This window comes from Colobus angolensis, unplaced genomic scaffold (assembly GCF_000951035.1).
Source record: "Colobus angolensis palliatus isolate OR3802 unplaced genomic scaffold, Cang.pa_1.0 Scaffold65, whole genome shotgun sequence".
NCBI classification, from domain to species: Eukaryota; Metazoa; Chordata; class Mammalia; order Primates; family Cercopithecidae; genus Colobus; species Colobus angolensis.
In genome coordinates, this window is record NW_012120154.1 from 3972459 (window position 1) to 3991861 (window position 19403).

At 57.7% G+C, this 19403-nt stretch overlaps 1 protein-coding gene across 2 annotated transcripts in view; it reads right to left on the minus strand.

Moving 5' to 3' along the window:
- Nucleotides 1-6183: 6183 nt before the first annotated feature.
- The window catches only part of GGA1 (golgi-associated, gamma adaptin ear containing, ARF binding protein 1), a 26223-nt gene continuing 13003 nt past the window's right edge, over nt 6184-19403 (minus strand). For both annotated transcript variants that reach the window (XM_011964275.1, XM_011964276.1), the window contains 11 exons: nt 18804-18884; nt 17132-17272; nt 16966-17047; nt 15525-15632; nt 14652-14804; nt 10253-10317; nt 9610-9782; nt 8626-8822; nt 7557-7726; nt 7239-7349; nt 6184-7153 (listed from right to left, as the gene is read on the minus strand). In XM_011964275.1, coding sequence (XP_011819665.1) covers nt 7043-7153; nt 7239-7349; nt 7557-7726; nt 8626-8822; nt 9610-9782; nt 10253-10317; nt 14652-14804; nt 15525-15632; nt 16966-17047; nt 17132-17272; nt 18804-18884 — 1392 coding nt within the window. In that variant the 3' untranslated portion in view covers nt 6184-7042. The remainder of the gene's footprint in view (nt 7154-7238; nt 7350-7556; nt 7727-8625; nt 8823-9609; nt 9783-10252; nt 10318-14651; nt 14805-15524; nt 15633-16965; nt 17048-17131; nt 17273-18803; nt 18885-19403) is intronic.

Here is a 19403-nt window from a genome sequence, read left to right on the forward strand (position 1 = left end):
GCCCAGCCCTGGTGGCGGGAAGCAGGTAAGCCCGTTCCTGCCCCCGCGCCCGCAGCCCGCCCCAGATGGGGTGCCTGCCCCACCCGCAGCCGGCAGGCCCAGGGTATAAATAACCTTTGCATCCCTCGCAAAGGGGAAAGAGGCTTCCAAGCGAAGGAGGGGTGGGCCTTTCTGACCTGTCCTGGCCCCTCTGGGCTTGCAGGGATACTGCCCTGCACTTCCTCCCGTAATGGACCTCTGGCCCCCTGGAACTAAACCCCCCACCACTCGATGACTGGCTGGAAGCTTTGGCTTCCTGGGGCCAAGGGCTGCTGTATGGCCATGGACAAGTCCCTGGAACTCCAGATTCGCTTGTCTCTAATGGTCTGATGGGCCAGCTGTCCTGGGCCTGCCCATCCTGCAGAGTGGACAAGACACCCCTGCCTGCTCCCTTTAAGGGAGGTGTGTGCCACCCCCCCAGCCACCAGGAACCCTCCCAGAGCGGTTCCCGACACCCTATTCTCCACATCTCCCGACAGTTTGCACCATCTGTGAAGCTCATCTCCTCTCATTCCTCCTGGCAAATGGCCTCAGTTCCCCTTCCTTCTTGTAGGGCAATGATGTGGGTGCTGCTCTGACTGCCCCCAAACTCAGTAGTTCTCTTTGGCCCTCCCCTCAACACAGAGTTAGGCATACAGTAGGTGCTCCATAACTGCTGGTTATACAAAATGTGAAAGCCTTTGGGAGACAGTAGGCTCTCCTTACCCAGCACTGCTGTGGCATCAGGAGCCGCAGGGGTGGGGGGGAGGAGGGGAGGGTGTGCCGCAGAGTCCTGCCACACCCTCTGCACTTTGCTTTGTTAGTTTCAGTTCAGTTTGAGACTGGAGCCACTACTGTGTGCCCGTGCAGACTGGGCACCTCTCAGAGGCAGGACCTTGGCCCCACACATCTCCATTCTCCCAGTGCCCAGCACTGGGCCTGGCACACTCACTGGCTGCTTCTCTCTTCCCTAATGAGGCAGGCCTCATTGGGGGTGGGAGGAGCTGAGAAGGGAACCCAACAGCTGCCTACTATGGCCAGAGCCTCCCAGATAGGAGCCCACCTGAGTGTGGAATCCTGGTGGGAAGTTGGGAGGCTCCACGATCAAAGCTCAGGCCAGGATGAGATGTCAGGCAGGGTTCCCTCCCCCATCTCCCTTTTCCCAACAGGAAGACTGCTGGCCAGTGACTATGGGTGGCATGGCAAGGGAACCTCAGGTGCCATCCTTCCTGTCTCTCGGGAAGTCTCTGGACTATGTGGTGCCCCCACACTGTTCCAGCCAAGCCTCCAGCCCAGACCACACTGGGCCTGGGCTTGTCTGGTTCTCTAGCTGGCCGAAGGTCCCTGAAGGCAAGGTTTGGCTTATACCTCTGTCCCTCCTAGATGTGCCCAGTCCTGAGCCCCAGCTCTGGCCCGAGGAGGGGTCAGTACACGTGGGTTGTAGCAGCAGCTGTGGTGGAAACTACCCGAGCCATATTGTCAGGCTCACTGAGCTCTTGCCCCGCACCCCTGCCCTGGTCTCCAGACTCCCCTCCAGCCAGACCCAAGCGTCCTGGGCAGGAAAGGTGCCCTGGGCCTTTGAGTGGGATTCGGGTGGGACGGCTGTGCCTGCTAGCTGGGTGATGGGTAGATTTTAGGCCCTCCCTTGTCACACTTGGATGTTGAATCATAGAAGGATGGACTCCCCAAAGGTTGGGTTAGAGTTATAGGCTGTTCCTTAGAAGGATGTTGTAATCAGAGACTTACGGACTCAGAAGTTTTGATCAGCGGGTGTTGGGATCATGGCCTTTCTAAACTGTGGACGCAGAAGGGGGACCTCAGGGATCCCCAGCCAACCCCTCATGGGGCCCTTCCCCAATCCAGGGGCCTGTTGACTTGGGTGGTTCTCTACTAGGCTGGTCTTAGCTGGCTCCTGCTAAATCCTCTGGGGCCCAACAGTGTGCCTGTCACAGTGGCTCAGGCAGCAGGAACAGAGAGAGCTTAAGGGTGTGGAGGAGGCTAGCTGGCCAGGCTCTGGCTCTCACTAGCTGGGTGACCTTAAGTGGGACACTTCACCTCTCTGAGCCTCAGCATCCTCCTCAGTAAATTGGAAATAATAGTACCTACCTCATAGAAGTATTAAGTGAATTAATAGATGCAAGATGCTTATAAAGTGCCTTGTGCTGTTTCTTGTTACCATCGTTATTCAGCTTGCCAAGTCAGGAATGGAAAGACCCCTTACCCCCATTCCTGCCGCCCCAGCGACCCCTGTGTGTGTCTAGCTGCCTTGGGACAATGGGACTTTTTGTCATGTGCTATAGCATATCCTCCCATGAGGCTGTTATCACTGTCCCCATTTTTTTTTTTTTTTTTTTTTGACACGGAGTCTCGCTCTGTCGCCCAGGCTGGAGTGCTGTGGCCGGATCTCAGCTCACTGCAAGCTCCGCCTCCCGGGTTTACGCCATTCTCCCGCCTTAGCCTCCCAAGTAGCTGGGACTACAAGCGCCCGCCACCTCGCCCGGCTAGATTTTTGTATTTTTTTTTAGTAGAGATGGGGTTTCACCGTGTTGGCCAGGATGGTCTCGATCTCCTGACCTCGTGATCCGCCCGTCTCGGCCTCCCAAAGTGCTGGGATTACAGGCTTGAGCCACCGCGCCCGGCCCACTGTCCCCATTTTACAGGTGAATAGCCCAAGACACCTGGCCTAAGGTCCCCAGCTGGGAAAGTGGTAGAGGCCAAGTTAGGAAGCAGATCTGACAGTCTCCTAAGCCCACATGGGCTCTCCTGCTGTGCCAGACCCAGAAGCATCACCTGGGAGCTCCAGAAATGCTGGCCCTCAGCTCCGCCTTAACCCCTGTGGTTGCTTTGAGGGCCCGGCAGCCTCTGTGCAGATTTGTCTGCAAAAGCCTGGGACAGTCTAGGTAGCGTGTGCTGGCAAGGCTTGAGCAGGATGTGGGCAGGGAGGTCAGCAGCTGAGTGGTGGTGGTAGCAGGGACTGCAGGAGCAAAAACATCCTATTTTAGACACTTTGACAAATTGCCTGTTTGTAGCATCCCGCGGTGCTGCCCTATGTGTGGACTTCCACCCAGAGCAGCTGGGGCATAGTGAGATCTCTGGAGCTCTAAAAACTCCCTCACCTCCTTCCCCAAGCCCAAAGGACTTTCCAGGAAGTCCTGGGGTGGCCCTAAGGCCTAAGGACTCCATTTTAATCCCGATAGCCCTGGAGGAGTGTGTACCCTTAGCCTAGCTCCAGAGGACAGCCCGACAGAGGCTGGGGGGAGGACTCGGGAGGTAGGGGGCAATGTGCCATCCTGGTAGACACTTCAAGACTGCTGGCCCAGGCTCAGCCCCTAATGTGTGACTTCTCTGAGCCTCACTTCCCATTTCACAGGGCAGTTCAGAGGCCGAAGGCGGGAGGCTACAGGCATCAGGTCTAGTGTCGTACCAGGTCCGGGGGCTCCTCTTCCCTGCCTTGCTGGGCCAGTGCCCTGGTTGGGGGACCCAAAGAGACTGGGGGAGGGGGTATGTCGAGAGACCAGGCACAGTGGCTCACCACAACACTTTGGGAGGCTGAGGCGGGTGGATCGCTTGAGCCCAGGAGTTCTAGACCAGCCCGGGCAACCTGGCAAAACTCCGTTTATACAAAAAATAAAAATATTAGCCAGGCATGGTGGCATGCGCCTGTGGTCCCAGCTACTCAGGAGGCTAAGAGGGTAGGATTACCTGAGCCCAGGAGGTCAGGGCTGCAGGGAGCTGTTTTTACAACACTGCCCTCCAGCGTGGGTGACAGAGACTTTGCCTCAAACAAACAAAAAAAGAAAAAACTGACTAGGGGCCGGGTGCGGTGGCTCACACCTGTAATCCCAGCACTTTGGGAGGCCAAGGCGGGTGGATCACCTTAGGTCGGGAGTTAGCCTGACCAACATGGAGAAACCCTGTCTCTACTAAAAATACAAAATTAGCAGGATGTGGTGGTGCATGCCTGTAATCCCAGCTACTCGGGAGGCTGAGGCAGGAGAATCGCTTGAACTCAGGAGGCAGAGGTTGCAGTGAACCAAGATCATGCCATTGCACTCCAGCCTGGGCAACAAGAGCAAAACTCCGTAAAAACAACGACGATAACAACAACAAAAAAACTGACTAGGCAGGAGCAGGCTCCCAGGCTCCCAGGCCCTTACCACTTCTCCTGGCTGCCATAAACAAAGAGTGTGCTGCGGTTGCTGAAAACCAAAATTAACTGCTGCCTCGGCCAAACCAACAGAAATGGAAGTGTGGCTTCGAGATCTGGGAAGTCCCACTGGTCTTGGCATGGCACTGGGGGTCACCCTTCAAGAGACAGAGCACACGCCTCCCCAGTGCACTGCATGCCAGCCCCTGAGACTGCAGGGTGTAGTGGCCCGGACCTCTGTGCAGCAACACGGTATTTGGGGAAGTGGAGGCCCAGGGTCCTCTCCTCTGGTTAAACCCACCCCAGACTCTCAGACAGAGGCAGGGCTTCTGTGGTACCTCATGTCTTCATTCTCAGGGTGCCACACTAGCTCCCAAGTCCTTGCCAGCTTGTGAACTCTTAGGACAGGGGCTGGCCCAAGGGCTGCTCAGGAAACACTGGCATGACTCACAGGATGGCTGGGTTAAGAACAAGGCAAGGGAGAAGGTCCAAAGGCTGAAGGGACTCCACCTCCCCATCCCCAGAACAACATCCTGGGTCCCTCCAAAGCTGACAGCCTGGCTCCTTTGCCCAAGGACTCCTCAGAGGGATCTTATAGCTCATTGAGTCCCTCTCCCCTTTTCCAGAAAGGAAAGCACCTTCCTCAAAATCACACAGAAAGCCAGTGACCCAGCCAGAACCAGCCCCCAGACTCCCAGCTCACAGTCCCACCTGTTCCCCACGCCAACCTGTAGTCCTCCCTGCCATGGCCAGTAATGAGACTGTGCTGGAGGTGGGACTCCAGCACCCCAGGTGGATGCTGCAGGCGATATGGTTTTATTTCAGGTAGAATAAACTTCCAACCTATCTTCAGGAGACATCACAAGTGTGAGTCCTGCAGGGGAGGGGAGGGGAACAGGAACGAGGCCACGTGGCTGGGACAGGGTATCTGGAAGCCTCCAGGGGCCAGACATCTATCTGGAGGGCTGTGCCAGGGTGGGAGTCCCACTGTAGGGATCTGATAGGAGGCGCCCGTGGGGCGCAGCTAATGCCTCTTGTCCCCTCAGCAGTAAGGTGGACATGGAGGAGCTCTCAGCCTGCGCTTCCAGTGTGGGCCAGCAGAGAGGGGCCCCTTGCTTGCTGATGAGTGTTAAAGAGAGTACAGGCTGGGAGGCGGGTGTGCTGGGCAATTCTCCAGCATGTCACAACCATATCTAAGGAGAAGGGTTCAGCGGCCAAGTTCTGATTGGGAAACACTAGATGAGACAAAGTGAAAATGCCTTCTTAAATGAGGGACTTCCCAGGGTCTAGTATGGGCTCAGTCAGCTCAGCAGAAACCGTGGGCAGTCTCCCCCAACTCATCTGAGCAGGGAACACTTTCCTGCAGAGCCACACGCAGGGCTGGCCTCCCACACAACGGGGCCCATCTGCCTGGACCTGTGCCCCCTCGCTGGAGGGCTCTCCCAGCTGTGTGGCCTCGAAGCCACGCCCAAGCTTGGACCCCAGCCTCCTGGTTGGAGAAAACTCTGATAGCACTATGTCGGAGAGAGCTGCCGCTGGGAGTGGCAAGGGCCCAGCTCAGGGTCCCTGGGTCGGCTCTGAAACAAACTGCGATTGGTGCTGGGCAAGGGAGCGACGTCTGGGGAGAGGGAGAAGCTGGGCTTGGACTTCCCTCCGGGGTGCTACAGCATCAAGGTTGTGTGGAGGGCTGAGCACAGCAGGAGGAAGTCGTGAGGAGCCAGGGGCCTCCCCCTCAGTGTCTGTAGCAGCTGGGGCTCCTGCCAGGCCCTGGCGGTCGCCCACTTCCAGCTGGGACGGTCCTGGTCCGCCACAGCCCAGCGCCCTCTCTGATGACTCAGCACTGGCCACAGGCCCCTTTGCAGGGCCTCTTCCGGTGCAGGGCCTGGGGGCGGTGGGGAGGGGGCCCACGGCCTGACCTCCAAAGACGAAAGTGGAGAGGTCTACAGGGCAGCCCTGGGGACCCTGAACTCAACCCCTCCCGTCTCCCTCAACCGCCAAAGGGCCACAAGAGCAGGTGGTCCAGGAAAAACGACGTTTTATTTTCATAAATACTCCTGCTCTCACTCACACACCGACCCCACTTCTGACCACGGACAGATGGACGGACAGACGTGAGACGCCCACAGGAGGCCCCAGCAGAGGCCAATGAATGAAGGAGACACACTGAGAACTCTAGGCGCCCCACAGCCCCTCACTGGGGCCATGGGCCTCGGGCATTACCCTTGAGCCCCCACAGTCCCTCAGGGGGCCCAATGGCAAAGGGAGACCCCCAGGAGGAGTAGGGGCCAGGTGAGGTTCCCCCAGCCTGGCCCCCTGTGGCTGTGACCATAGGGCCAATCCGGAAGAAAAGCAGAGTCAAACCACACACCAGAGTGCAAACAGCTGGGGGTGTAGGCGTCACCCCCCAGTCACTGGGTTCCTATGGAGGAGGCCTGAGCTGGTTCCCAGCTCCAGCATGGCCCCCGAGTTATGGCTGGGCCTTCCCATAAGGCATAAGACACAGGCAGGGAAGACCCCACCCCAGCTGGGGTTGGGGCTGGGCCTGAGGTCCTGGCCCTTCCCCGACAGCTGTGCTTCCTCCCCATGACCCCAAGTTCTTCCAAGGCTACACAGCCCCTCCCTCTCCAGGTCCCGGTGATGGAGACCCCAGTGGCGCAAACCCAGGCCCAGCCTCCTACTGGGTTTGGCTCAGCAGGGGTGGGGCTGGAGCAGGAGGGAGAAGAGTCACTTGAGGGCTACAAGGGTGTGGGGAGAAGCACCAGGCCTGGGGGTGAATGGCCATGGGCAACAAAGGGTGTCCTTGGCCACCACTGCCTCCGTCCAGGCTGGACAGTGACCGGTCCCTCTGCCCCTTCCTCTCCCCAGCCCCTCTCCGTTCTAGAGGCTCCCCCAGGTTTCGGGTGCGGGGAACTGGTCCACGTCCCCCATCTCGTTGTAGGTCTGGTCGCCCATGGTGAAGGTGAGCTTGTAGCGGAGGCGAACCTTCTCCTGGGGAAGAGGTGGCAAAGGCAGAGGGGTCAGAGGAGGAGAAGTGGCCGCCTCCACCCCGCAGCACCGCCTCGGGGCCCCTTACCTTCTGGGGGTTGGCAAGCAGCAGGACTTGGGTGATTGCTGAGGGGTGGACGATGGGGTTAAATGCCGGCAGCTCCGTGCCGGAGGGTGGCTGCAGCTTCACCTTCATAACCTGCGGGCAGACGGCAGGATGGGCACAGCCAGCCCTGGCTGCTTGCCCTGCTCCGAGGAACCAGGCCCAGCCTGCCAGCTCCCCTCCGGGGGTCCTGGGGCTCAGTCCTTCTGGTCCCTTCTACCCCCTGAACACGCAGCAAGGAAGGGAGACCTGCCCCCTGACAGGTGGCTCCCCACTCAGCTCCATGTCACCCTGCCTTGTCACCTTGGGGACAGCTGACTGGAACACGATGTTGCGGATGGGCTGGGGGGCGGTGCTCAGCATGGAAACCACCACCACCAGCACGTCGGCGCGCCCCGGCAGTGGGTCACGGGCAAAATGGAAGAGGACGCGGAAGCCGTGCTGATCGTACACAGTCACGGGCAGGATGCTGCCTGCGGGAGAAGGTGGGAGGGAGACGGGACAGCTGAGCTGCAGCACGTCCGCTCAGCCCCCAGCCCCCACCTGGCTCACCTCAGGAGCTGACTGCTGTACTGGCGACAAGAGCAAAGCCCTCCCTTGGGGCCTTACCTGGACCATGGGTGGCAGTGCAGGCAGGGGCACAGAGCGGTGCCCAGAGAGGGCAGGGGAACCCCCAGTCTGATAGTGAAGGCAGGACACCCACCCCAGAGCCAAGTCACAGCCCAGGTTCCCCCCAGTGCTGTGTGGCTGCTGCCTGGAGTGCTGGGCTCGTGAGGGACTCTGCGCGAGGGTGAGGCTCACGCTGTGTGACCCTGTGGCAGTCACTCCCCTTCTCTGAGCTCAGGGTTCTCCTACTGGTGAGAGGGGCAGCCCTGCCCACTGCTGGGAGACACTGCGGGGGTAGTGTCTTTGGTCACAGGGAGCTCATAGAGGGCAATCTGAGGACCACCAGGCCTCATGTGTCTGCTCGGGGCCTGGGGCTGGGCCACGGTCCCCCTACTGCTCCGGGGCTGGAAAAGCCCAGCCTTGGATCTGGGTCTTTATCATGGTTCAGTTCTGTAATTTGGGGGAGACCCCAAACCTCTCTGTGTCCTAAGCCCTGCCTTCCTGGGGAAGGAGGGGCCCAGAGTCCATTCCCTAGAAGTCTTCTTGCTTGTATAAGCCTGGAGTTTGTACAGCAGTCCTCTGATTGCTCTGGGGCAGATAAGGAAACTAACTCCTGGGAAGGGCAGGGCCTTGTTCAGAGCTCCCCACTGGTTGGCCAGTGGCAGAGCCAGGGGAGCCCCGCTTTCCCACCAGCTTCCCCAGACAGAGCTCCTGACAGGGCAGCAAGCTGCCCCAGCCCAGCCCAGCCTGCCCCAGCCCTACTCACTGGGCTTGATGGACTCCAGGGGCACAGTGATGCTGGCCAGTGAGAGCTCGGTTCGTGTGGGCTGCTGCGGAGGCTTGGGGGGCTCCAGGGACACGGTGTGGAGAAGGCTGGTGGCGCTGGAGCTGGGGGAGCTGCAGCTGCTGCTCTTATTCTGCAGGTCCCGGAGTGTAAGCCGGGGGGCTGGCTGCTGCTTCTCCCTTAATGGGGAGACAGTGCATTAAGAAGTGATTCTTGGCCAGGTGTGGTGGCTCACACCTGTAATTCCAACACTTTCGGAGGCTGAGGCGGGCGGATCGCTTGAGCTAAGGAGTTTGAGACCAGCCTGGGTAACATGGCAAAACCCGGTCTCTATAAAAAATACAAAAAACTAGCTGGGCGTGGTAGCGCGCACCTGTGGTCCCAGCTACTCAGGAGGCTGATGTAGGAGAATCGCTTGAGTTTGGGAGATGGAGGTTGCAGTGAGCCGAGATCATGCCACTGCACTCCAGCCTGGGACAGGGTGAGATTCTCTCTCAAAAACAAAAAAAAGAAGTGATTCTTTGGTGATGGAGAGATCGGGGCACAGGAAAGGCTGGGCTTCCTGGCTCTGTCCCTGACATGTGGCTGTCTCTCTGGCCTTGGGTCTTCTTACCTTTAGAAGGAGCAGCTCTTGTTCTCCCTACCCCCTGCACCCCACCTGCTCACTCCAGCCCAGTGTCCTCCCCTCTGCTGGCCTTCTGGGCCTTTCTGAAGGGAGCTGGGAAAGCCTGAGGGGAGGCCAGGCCAGTGGGCCTAGGTCTCATAAACTGTGCTCTGTGAGCTGGGCCCAGGTCTGCCTCGGGCACTGCTGTGTTTCCAGAGGCAGGTGCAGTGCTTGGCATCTGCTTATAGAACAAGACAGCAACGAGCCTCTCCCTGCTGGGCCTGGACAAGCCCAGGAGATGCTGCTGGTTTGTGGGAACAGGGAGTGCTCCCCACCCCATGCCAGCCATGGTGGGCCCTCACCACCGCACTTGCTGGGACTCCGGGGGCAGCGACTGCTGCAGGAGGGTCTTCCCCAGGAGGTCTAGGTCGTCCAGACCGCTGCTTGCTGGCAGGGATGTCTGCGCTGGGGGTCTGCTTTCCATACTGGGGGCCTGGGCCAGAGCAGGGGCTGGGGGCTCAGTGGCATCCGACGACTGTGGGGAAAAGGATGCAGGTGGGGTGGGGCTGTCTAGAGAGGTGTCAGCATCACCTGATCCTGCCCTGAGGCTCAGTGTCCTCCCTGCAAATGACATCTAGGAAAGCAGTCACAGAGGTAAGGACCCCAGACCACCTGTGTCCATGATGCAGGGTGGCTGGCTCTGGTTGAGGTTCTATATTCCAGGGACCTCCGTCACCCTCAAGAGAAGGGAAGAGGGATTGCCCATCTCAATCCCAATCCCAAAGGCTGGGCTGCAGCCCCAAGGCCGAGACGTGGTGAAGATACAGCTGGAGGTAAGGAGAGGCCTTCTACCCTGGGTGGGTGCCTCCAGGCCCCTGGGCCACCCCCTGGTCCTGGGCCCTTGAGCAGAGCCCACCCATCCTTTCAGTTTCCCCAGGCCGCTAGTCCCAGCTGCCCTGACCCTGGGACTGGGACAGGCCAGGCTAGTTTGTAGTCCCCTCCTACCTGGAAGCTGTTCCATCCGGTACCATCCAGGCTCAGGCCTGAAGGGGGTGTGGGGTCACTGAGGCCTGAGGGGAAAGCAGGAGAGAGGTGAAGGAGCTGGGTTGACCCTGCAGATGCCAGACAGCCGAGGGGCCATGTGTGCTGGCGTGGGGCTCCCTGCCCCTTTCTGATGCTCAGCACAGAGGGGAGAAACTCACACTCTCAGAGGGAACCAGCAGCAGAGCAGAACTAGAAACCAAGATCCCGGCAGCCCCTTGTGCTGACCCCACACACGCTTCCCCTCTTCCTGGCCAGGCCACTCCAAAGCTACTGTGTACACAGACAACAGATATCAGGACTTTCATCTTCACTTGTCATCTGGCAGCAGAGAGCAGGGTTGGGCTGCAGGGAGAAGAGTTTCCTCTCCTCATGCATCCAGGCAAGCAGAGAGCAGCTCTGTGCCCACCACTGGTCCACTCGAGGGACGCCTGCTGCATGACCATGGGCTAGGCACCGTGCTGGCTAAGCCACAGTGTCTCCAAGAATACGAGGACAGGGCTGGACTGGGGGTGACGCTGAAGACCCTGTTGGCCCTGGCACATGCCAGTGAGGCTCACTGGTACTATGGAGGGCTGGGGGGCCCTGTGGATGGCTCTGGAACTAGCTGCCAATGGGAAGGAGGTAGCAGGTCACCAGCCAGCCTGACCTCTGCCATCTGTCCACCAAGTTCACCCCAGATCTGACCTAGAGAAGGTAAGGGATCTTGTTTCTAGCAAATCCTGAAAACGTGAGGTCCAAACCGAAGTGCTACCTGACAGGCAAAGGCAAAGGTACCAGGAAGCTGTGACAGTTGGGTCTCTTCTAGATGCATTTCTTAGGAGGCCACAGATAAAGTAGATTGATGATGCTCTAGATGCATCAGGCCCTTCAGATGCTGGTCTTGCTTAATCCTCAAACAACCTTCAAAAGTAGGGGTGAGCTTCTCAGCCCTCTTTTAGGGGTTAGAAAATGGACTCAGACTTGGTAAATAACCTGCCCGACAACACACAGCTGGCAAGTGGCAGAATCTGGACTCGGACAGAGCATGGCCTGACTACAAGCATTTGAACACAACTCTGCCACTTGGCTGTGTGATCTTGGGGGGTGACAGCCTCTTCTGTAAAATGGAGACACCAGCCAGGTGCAGTGGCTAATGTCTGTAATCCCAGCTATTTGGGAAGCCGAAGCTGGGGTCTGAGATAAGCCCAGGCAGCATAGAGACTCTACCTCTAAAGAATAAAAGGAAAATAGCTGAGTGTGGTGGCTCACGCCTGTAATCCCAGCACTTTGGGAGGCTGAGGCGGGCGGATCATGAGGTCAGGAGATTGAGACCATCCTGGCTAACACAGTGAAACCCCGTCTCCATTGAAAAAAAAAAAAAAAAAGGCTGGGCGCGGTGACTCAAGCCTGTAATCCCAGCACTTTGGGAGGCTGAGGCGGGCGGATCATGAGGTCAGGAGATTGAGACCATCCTGGCTAACACAGTGAAACCCCGTCTCCATTGAAAAAAAAAAAAAAAAGGCTGGGCGCGGTGACTCAAGCCTGTAATCCCAGCACTTTGGGAGGCCGAGATGGGCGGATCACAAGGTCAGGAGATCGAGACCATCCTGGCTAACATGGTGAAACCCCGTCTCCGCTAAAAAATACAAAAAACTAGCCAGGCGAGGTGGCGGGCGCCTGTAGTCCCAGCTACTCAGAAGGCTGAGGCAGGAGAATGGCGTAAACCCAGGAGGCGGAGCTTGCAGTGAGCTGAGATCCGGCCACTCCACTCCAGCCCGGGCAACAGAGCGAGACTCCGTCTCAAAAAAAAGAAAAAAAAGTTAGCCAGGTGTGGTGGTGGGTGCCTGTAGTCCCCTCTACTAGGGAGGCTGAGGCAGGAGAATGGCACAAACCTGGGAAGCAGAGGTTGCAGTGAGCTGAGATCACGCCACTACACTCCAGCCTGAGTGACAGAGCGAGACTCTGTAAAAAAAAAAAAAAAAAAAGAAAACAAAAAGAATAAAAGGAAAAAAAATTAGCCAGTGCCTCTGGTCCCATCTACTTGAGAGGCTGAGATGGGAGGATTAGTCGAGGCCAGAAGTTTGAGACCAGCCTGAGCAATACAGTGAAACCCCCATCTCAAAACCAAAAAGAGGTGGGTGCAGCGGCTCATGCCTGTCATCCCAGCATTTTTGGAAGCTGAGGTGGGTGGATCACTTGAGGCCAGAGTGCAATACCAGCCTGGCCAACACAAGTGAAACCCTGTGTCTACAAAAAATAAATTAACTGGGTGTGGCGGCACATAGCTATAGTCCCAACTGCTCAGGAGCCTGAGATGGGAGGCGCGCTTGAGACGGGGGAGGTTAAGGCTGCCTGAACACCCTCCTTGGCGGACAGGAACCTGTCTCCCACCCCTGCCGTGAAGAAGAGTGAGGACCAGCCCCCTCTGTGGCCACAGGGCCTCCTCCATTCCCCAGGCCCAGGCTGCAGGGTGCCCTGGCACTTCTGGCTCCTGTGCCCCCATGCTTTGCCTCTGAGAGGAAACCAGAAGGAAGCTGGTGGCTCAGGACTGTGCCAGTGCAGTGCGGGGACAGGAAGTGCAGCCGCACCTCGCTTCTCCCGTGGAGGTGTTGCTGCAGCTGCTGGCTGGGGGCTGGTGGCCCTGCAGTACTTCCCTACCCACTGCCCCTCAGGTAGCTGCTGCCCAGGGCTGGCTCCACAGGAGAAAATAAATCTTGCATGAGTGTTCCTGTCCCTTGACCTTTACCCCGTTCTCTGTAGAACGGGGTAAAGGTCCTCTCCCTGCGTCACCCTTGGCTCTGAATGAAGAGGGGGCAGCTGCATGGGGCTTGTAAGCGGCTTCAGGGAGGATGCTGGCTGCTGGGTTCACAAAGGGAGCTCACAACTGGGCCTCCTGTCCCCTCAGCTCTCCTTCTCCTTCAGCTCTCCCTCCACACTCCGGGTCCTCACTTCCCTTTCCTTGCTTATGAACAATGAGTTAGAGCAGCCCAGCAGCTCAAGAGTGTGGCTTCAGGATCAGGGCCCAGCTCAAGTCCTGGAGCCCTTTCTGCACAAGTCACCCAGCCTTTCTTTTTCTGTTTTTTGTTTTGTTTGTTTTTTTTTTTTTGAGACGGAGTCTCGCTGTCACCCAGGCTGGAGTACAGTGGCCGGATCTCAGCTCACTGCAAGCTCTGCCTCCTGGGTTCACGCCATTCTCCTGCCTCAGCCTCCCAAGTAGCTGGGACTACAGGCGCCCACCACGTTGTCCGGCTAATTTTTTTGTATTTTTAGTAGAGATGGGGTTTCACCGTGTTAGCCAGGATGGTCTCGATCTCCTGACCTCGTGATCCGCCGGCTTTGGCCTCCCGAAGTGCTGGGATGACAGGCATGAGCCCCCGCGCCCGGCCTCCACCATGCCTTTCTATGCTGCCATCGCCGTGCAGTGGAGCTATTAACGGTGCCTGCCTGCGGAGACTGTGAGGGTCACCTAAGACAGGGTCACCTAAAACAGGACCACCTAAGACAGGGCCACCTAAGACAGGGTCACCTAAGACAGGACCACCTAACACAGGACAGAATGCAGTAGTGGACACCACCTAAGGGAGCACTCCTGGAACCCAGGCAGACCCCGCCTAGGACACCCCGGGCCCCCATAACTTCTTCAAGGCCTTTGGGTCTGGTTTTTGCTTCAGAACTGGCTCAGGAGACCACAGTCTGACTCTTGGCTTCCAACACATCCCTGAGGATTCCTTTGATGGGCCCTAACACCTCTGCTCTTCATCCCTTCAGTGGCTCTCAGGAGGAGGCTCTTCTGATCTCAGCTCTCTGATGGGGCTGCTGCCCTGAGAGCAGCTTGAAACCCAAACATGGTTTGGGCAGCTGGGACCGCTTTGCTGCTTCCCCGGGGTGAGCCTGAGCCTGCCTGGGAGTAACAGCAGGCCTGGCCCTGGACCAACTTGGATCACCGAGTCCCTCGTGCTCTGGCTAGTTCGCTGGAGCCTCTGGGTGCTGTGGAACCCAGAGCCCTCCCTCTCCTCTTGGTGGATAAAGAAACTGCTGAACTTTTGCCCAGACAGTTCCCAATTCCAGGCTCTAACCTGTTGCAGGGAAATCCCCTGGTTTCCCCCCAGGCTGCCAGAGCCTGAATGCTGGTTAGCTTATCTGAGGCCGGCTTAGAGGCTGCCAGCCTCACCCTCTGGCTGTGTGGCCTCGCACAAGCTCCTAACTTCCCCGAGCCTCAGTTTCCTCCGTTGTGAAGTGGGCCTAATGCTCATGCATGTGCCCCACAGGATTGACACCTGGGGTACATGGTGCTGGTGTTCCGCTAGCTGTGAGTGCGCCCTGGGATCATGCCCCATCTGCTGCTGAGCCCGCCCTCCTCCAGGCCTGGCCCCTTCCTCACCCAGAGACATGAGCTCGTCGTCAAGCAGGGAAACTGAGGCACTGGGCTGGTCGGGGCTGGCCTGCTCGCCAGGGCGGGTGGGCATGGCTGGGTAGGTGGTGCCCGCAGGCGGGAGATCCAGGCCTGAGAGATCCAGCAGGGCCGAGGTGCTCCCTGGGGTGGGAAAGAAGAGGCTGGCAAGTCCTGGGTGTACATGTATCTGTTGGAGCCCACGGGTTGTGGGGGAGCAGCACCTAACCCTGACGCTTTATCACTGGCCTCCTGCCTCCCCTTCCTTGGCCACACCAGCTCCTGCCTGGAAGCTGCTCAACAGGACCTCTCTTTGGCATATGTTGGTACTTCTGTCCGGAATGTATTTCCTTCTTAGCTCTACTGGGCAAACTGCTACCCATCCTTAAGGCCCTGATGAAACTTGGCTGCTTCCGTGTGGCGCCTCCATCCCCACTTCTCCCTAACAGAACCAATTCTAACCCCTTTTGTGACCCCCCAAGGCTCCTATCTTACTCTTATTAGAACTGAGTCTGTAATGTTTACTTTCCTAAACCCCCTCCCACTTTCTGATAAATAAAGCCTCGGGGGGGTGTCATTTAGCCCTACACAACAGGTGCCAGATTTGTCAAAGAAAGCCTTCCTTCTTCTGACTGTCCTCACCAAACCCTCAGCTCCCCCCGCAACATCCAGACTTCTTCCCCCACAGCTGCAGGCTTGGCACAGACTTCACCCCCAGCTCCCTCACTGGGGCCTTCCCATCTTAAGGGGCCAGGGTCACCTTGGCAGTCATTCCAGCAGCTCTGAGAACAGCACACCACCCTGCACTCTCTGTGCCCCTCCAGCCTGATGGGTGCCCTCCCAGCTCTCCTGCCACCTTCTCACCAGGGATGGAGCCGGCTGTGGCATCACCGTTGACCTCCTCACCCCGCACCAGCTGCTTATACAGGTTGATCACCTGGGTGAGGTTGTCATTGGCCTGCAGGATCTCCGCTGGAACAGGCAGGAAGGGAGAGGCAGGCTGAAGGACTGTGGGGGCCTCTGGGTGGCAGGGGACAAGGACCCCACATCCATCACAGCCTGTGTGTGAGGGGAAGGGGTAGGGGCAGGGGCAGGGGAACAGCCCATCTTGTCTGCTGAGGCTCTGGCCTTCCGCTACCTCCCTGGTCTCATCTCCCACCCTCCCCTCATTTGCTCCCTGCCATACTGCCTAGGCTGTCTCTTAACATACTGGGCCCGCTCCCGCCTCCAGGCCTCCACTCCAGCTGTGCTCTCTGGCTGCCCCGGATCTCTGCACAGCTTCATCCCTTACTGCCTTCAGGTCTTCACCCAAGGCTCACCTCAGGGAGGCCTGTCCTAAACCCCTCCTGCACTACCTCATCCCTTCTCTGCTTCTCTTCCTCCATGTCACTTACCACCGTGACAAACTGTCGGTGCTCATGGACTTGGTTACTGTCTGTCTCCTCTCACTAAACTACCACAAGAAAGCTTTTGTCAACCTTTTTTTTTTTTTTTAAATACAAATATATTTGAAATAGAGACTAGGTCTATGTTGCCCAGGCTGGTCTTGAACTCCTAGCCTAAAGCAATCCTCCCACCTTGGCCTCCCAAACTGCTGGGATTATAGGTGTGAACCACCGCACCCAGCCTTTTGCAAACTTTGGTCAGTGCCAGATCCCTGAGGGCCTAGAACAGTACCTGGCACCAGTGAGGCCCTCAGCAACACTGCCTGCCCGGGTGCCAGGGTGTGGGGCAATCTGGGCACTGAGCCTTTTGGGTGGGGCTCCTGCTTAACGAGGGAGTGGATGGTACCCAGACCGCAGCCCAAGTGGCCTAGGTTGACACGTGGGCAGAGATCAAGGAAAAGAACCTGGTATGTGGCCCTGGCAGAAGCCTTCAGGCTCAGGTCTGGAATTGCCCAGGCCGTGGGATGCACTCTTAGCTTCCATTCGCCCTCACCAGGGAGGAAGGTCTAGGGGCAGATGGCCCTCTGTCTCCCCCGGCTCTGCCACGGTTCTGCTCTGTGATCTGGGCAAGTCATTTTCCTCCCTTAGCCCCAGTTGTGAAAAGGGGATGGTTCTGCCTCCTGTGCAGCTGCGGGCAGTAAATGAGGTGCCTGTTAAGGGGGCTGGCCCACAGGGCCTCTCAACAGCGGGGCGGCCCCTCCTCTGTGTCCTCAGAGTGGAAAAACCCAGGGTTGGTGCTGGAGAAGGGGGGCCCCCTGGTGGTGGCTCCTTCCAACCGCAGATACTTAGCAGGCCTGGGGGAGGTCGGGGCAGGAGATGGAGAGTGGGGGACCTGACCTCAGCACCTGCCCCGGGCTCACCTAAGGCCTCATCATTGTCCTCTGTGTCACTGGCTAGTCGGAAGAGCGTGGGCCGCATCCGCTCACAGCGCTGGTACAGTTCCTGAGGGCAGCAGGGTGGGCGGGTCAGGGTCTGCGTGGGCTGTGGAGTGGGCGGGGAGTGGGGGAGTTGGGGAGGCAGGTGCACCTTCATGAGGTCCTCGCTGCTGCCGGCTGCTGCGCCGCCCTGGCTGTGGCTCATCACCATCTCCGTGAGCAGTTTCACATTGTTGTTCACCTCCTCGATGGCATTCACCCGCTTCGAGATCTTCTCCATCCGCTTCTGGTCCTGGGGACACATTGGCCAAGGGCCACTGAGAACCTCTGGCCTGGACGAGGCACTGCCCCCTGCCACTTGAGAGCGTGCTGGGATCCGGGTTGACAGCTGGGTGACTGTGGGATCAGACTCCGGGTGGGGCTCCAGCAGGCCCTGCCAGAAGCCCCTCATGCCCAGGAAGGCCGCTTTGGTCCAAGCCCCCAGTGCCCAGGCCTCTGCACAAGCTCATCAGGATCTCCCAAGATGGCCCAGGAACTTGGGTTTCCAACCCCCTCACCAGGTGCTTCTGAAGGCCCAGGGCCCTACACCTCCACTGTGGTTCTCAGTGACTCTTGCCCTCCTTGTGCTTGCCCTTTCAAAGGAGGTTCCTGTACTTTACAGTGGAAGGGGATCTCTGTGGTCATCAGGTACAGCCTAGAAATGAGCACGAAGACCCTTCCAGTGTCAGTGCCTGGCAGATGGGGGAGCCCGTGCCTTTAAAGGCTGCTGTCGGGAGTGGCCTGGCTTTCCCCTGCCCCTTTGCTTACTGTGCGTGCCTCTCCTTTGCAGAGTGAAAGGTGGCCTCATGCCGTCCTCCCACCTTGGCCTCCAAAGTGCTGGGATTACACACATGAGCCACGACATCCAGTTTTGAAACTTTTTGTTCAGCACTTTGGGAGTCTGAGATGGGAGGGACATTGAGTCCAGGAGTTCGAGACTAGCTTGGGCAACAAAGGGAGACTCTGTCTCTACAAAAAATAAAATTAGCTGGGTGTTGTAGTGTGTGCCTTTGGTCCTGGCTACTCCGGAGGTTGACGTGGGAGGATGGCTTGAGCCCAGGAGGTCAAGGCTGCAGTGAGCCATGATCGTGCCACTGCACTCCAGAATGAGATCCTGTCTCAATTAAAAAAAAAAGTTTCAGCAGGCACCCAGGCAACGTATGTATATTTACTTAAAAATTAAACATTTGGCCATGCCTGTAATCCCAGCACTTTGGGAGGCCAAGGCAGGCAGATTGCTTGAGCCCAGGAGTTCCAGACCAGCCTGGGCAACATGGCAAAACCCCTTCTCCACAAAATAGAAAATACAAAAATTATACAGGTGTGGTGGCACATGTATTTAGTGCCAGAGGCCTGGGAGGCTGAGGTAGGAGGACTGCTTGAGCCCAGGAGGTCGAGGCTGCAGTGAGCCATGATCATGCCACTGTGCTCCCGCCCGGGCAAGAGAGTGAGTCCCTGTCTCAAAAAAAATCTCCTCATATACATACACATATACATACTTACATATATTTATGTATTTTTAAAAATATACTAAGGCCTAATTCATTTCTAACTTTTGAAGAAGAGGTAGCCAGCCTCCCAAAGGCCCATCCAGAGCAAGTCACCCAGGCTGCCAGGAATTCTTCCCTGCACACCCTGGTCGCCCAGCCATCAGCTTCTCTGCTGTGCCAGCCCTGGGTCACTGCAGGGCTCCTTCCACGTGAAGACACATACAGTCCCATCTCGGTGGCCCAGCTCAATACCCCCATCCCGCCTCCTCCCTGTGCTCTAGGCTCAGCTGCTACCTCCTGCACCATCTCTTTGATGAGCTTATTGGCTGCGCGGAGGTCTTCGGGATGGGAGCTCTTCAGCAGGCGGGCCAGCATCTGCAGAGACAGAGGGATGTGACCGTGAGGGCAGCACCTGGGCCAGGGGTCAGAAGACTGGAGTCACATGATGGCTCCCCGCTTCCTGCCTGTGGGACATGAGTAAGTTACTTAAGCTCTCTGTGAAATGGTGAGAATTTATTGACATCTGATAGGGTGGTCACAGGCCAGTGGAGACACTGCGTGTAAGGTGCACATCACAGCGCCTGGCAGAAATAAATAATCAACAAATGCTGCTCCATGGCTGAGAACCTTTCTGGGACAATGTACGAGAGCCTTAGCAGTAGACACCCTCCAGCACTAGGGCTGGGACTGGGGAGAGGGGAGCTTTAACTTTAATCTCTTTATTTTAATCTTACCTCCTCCTGGGCTATTTAATTTTTCACCCACAAGTTTTAATTTTATTAATATTAACAAAAAATTAGTAAAATTCGCCGGGCGCGGTGGCTCAAGCCTGTAATCCCAGCACTTTGGGAGGCTGAGACGGGCGGATCACGAGGTCAGGAGATCGAGACCATC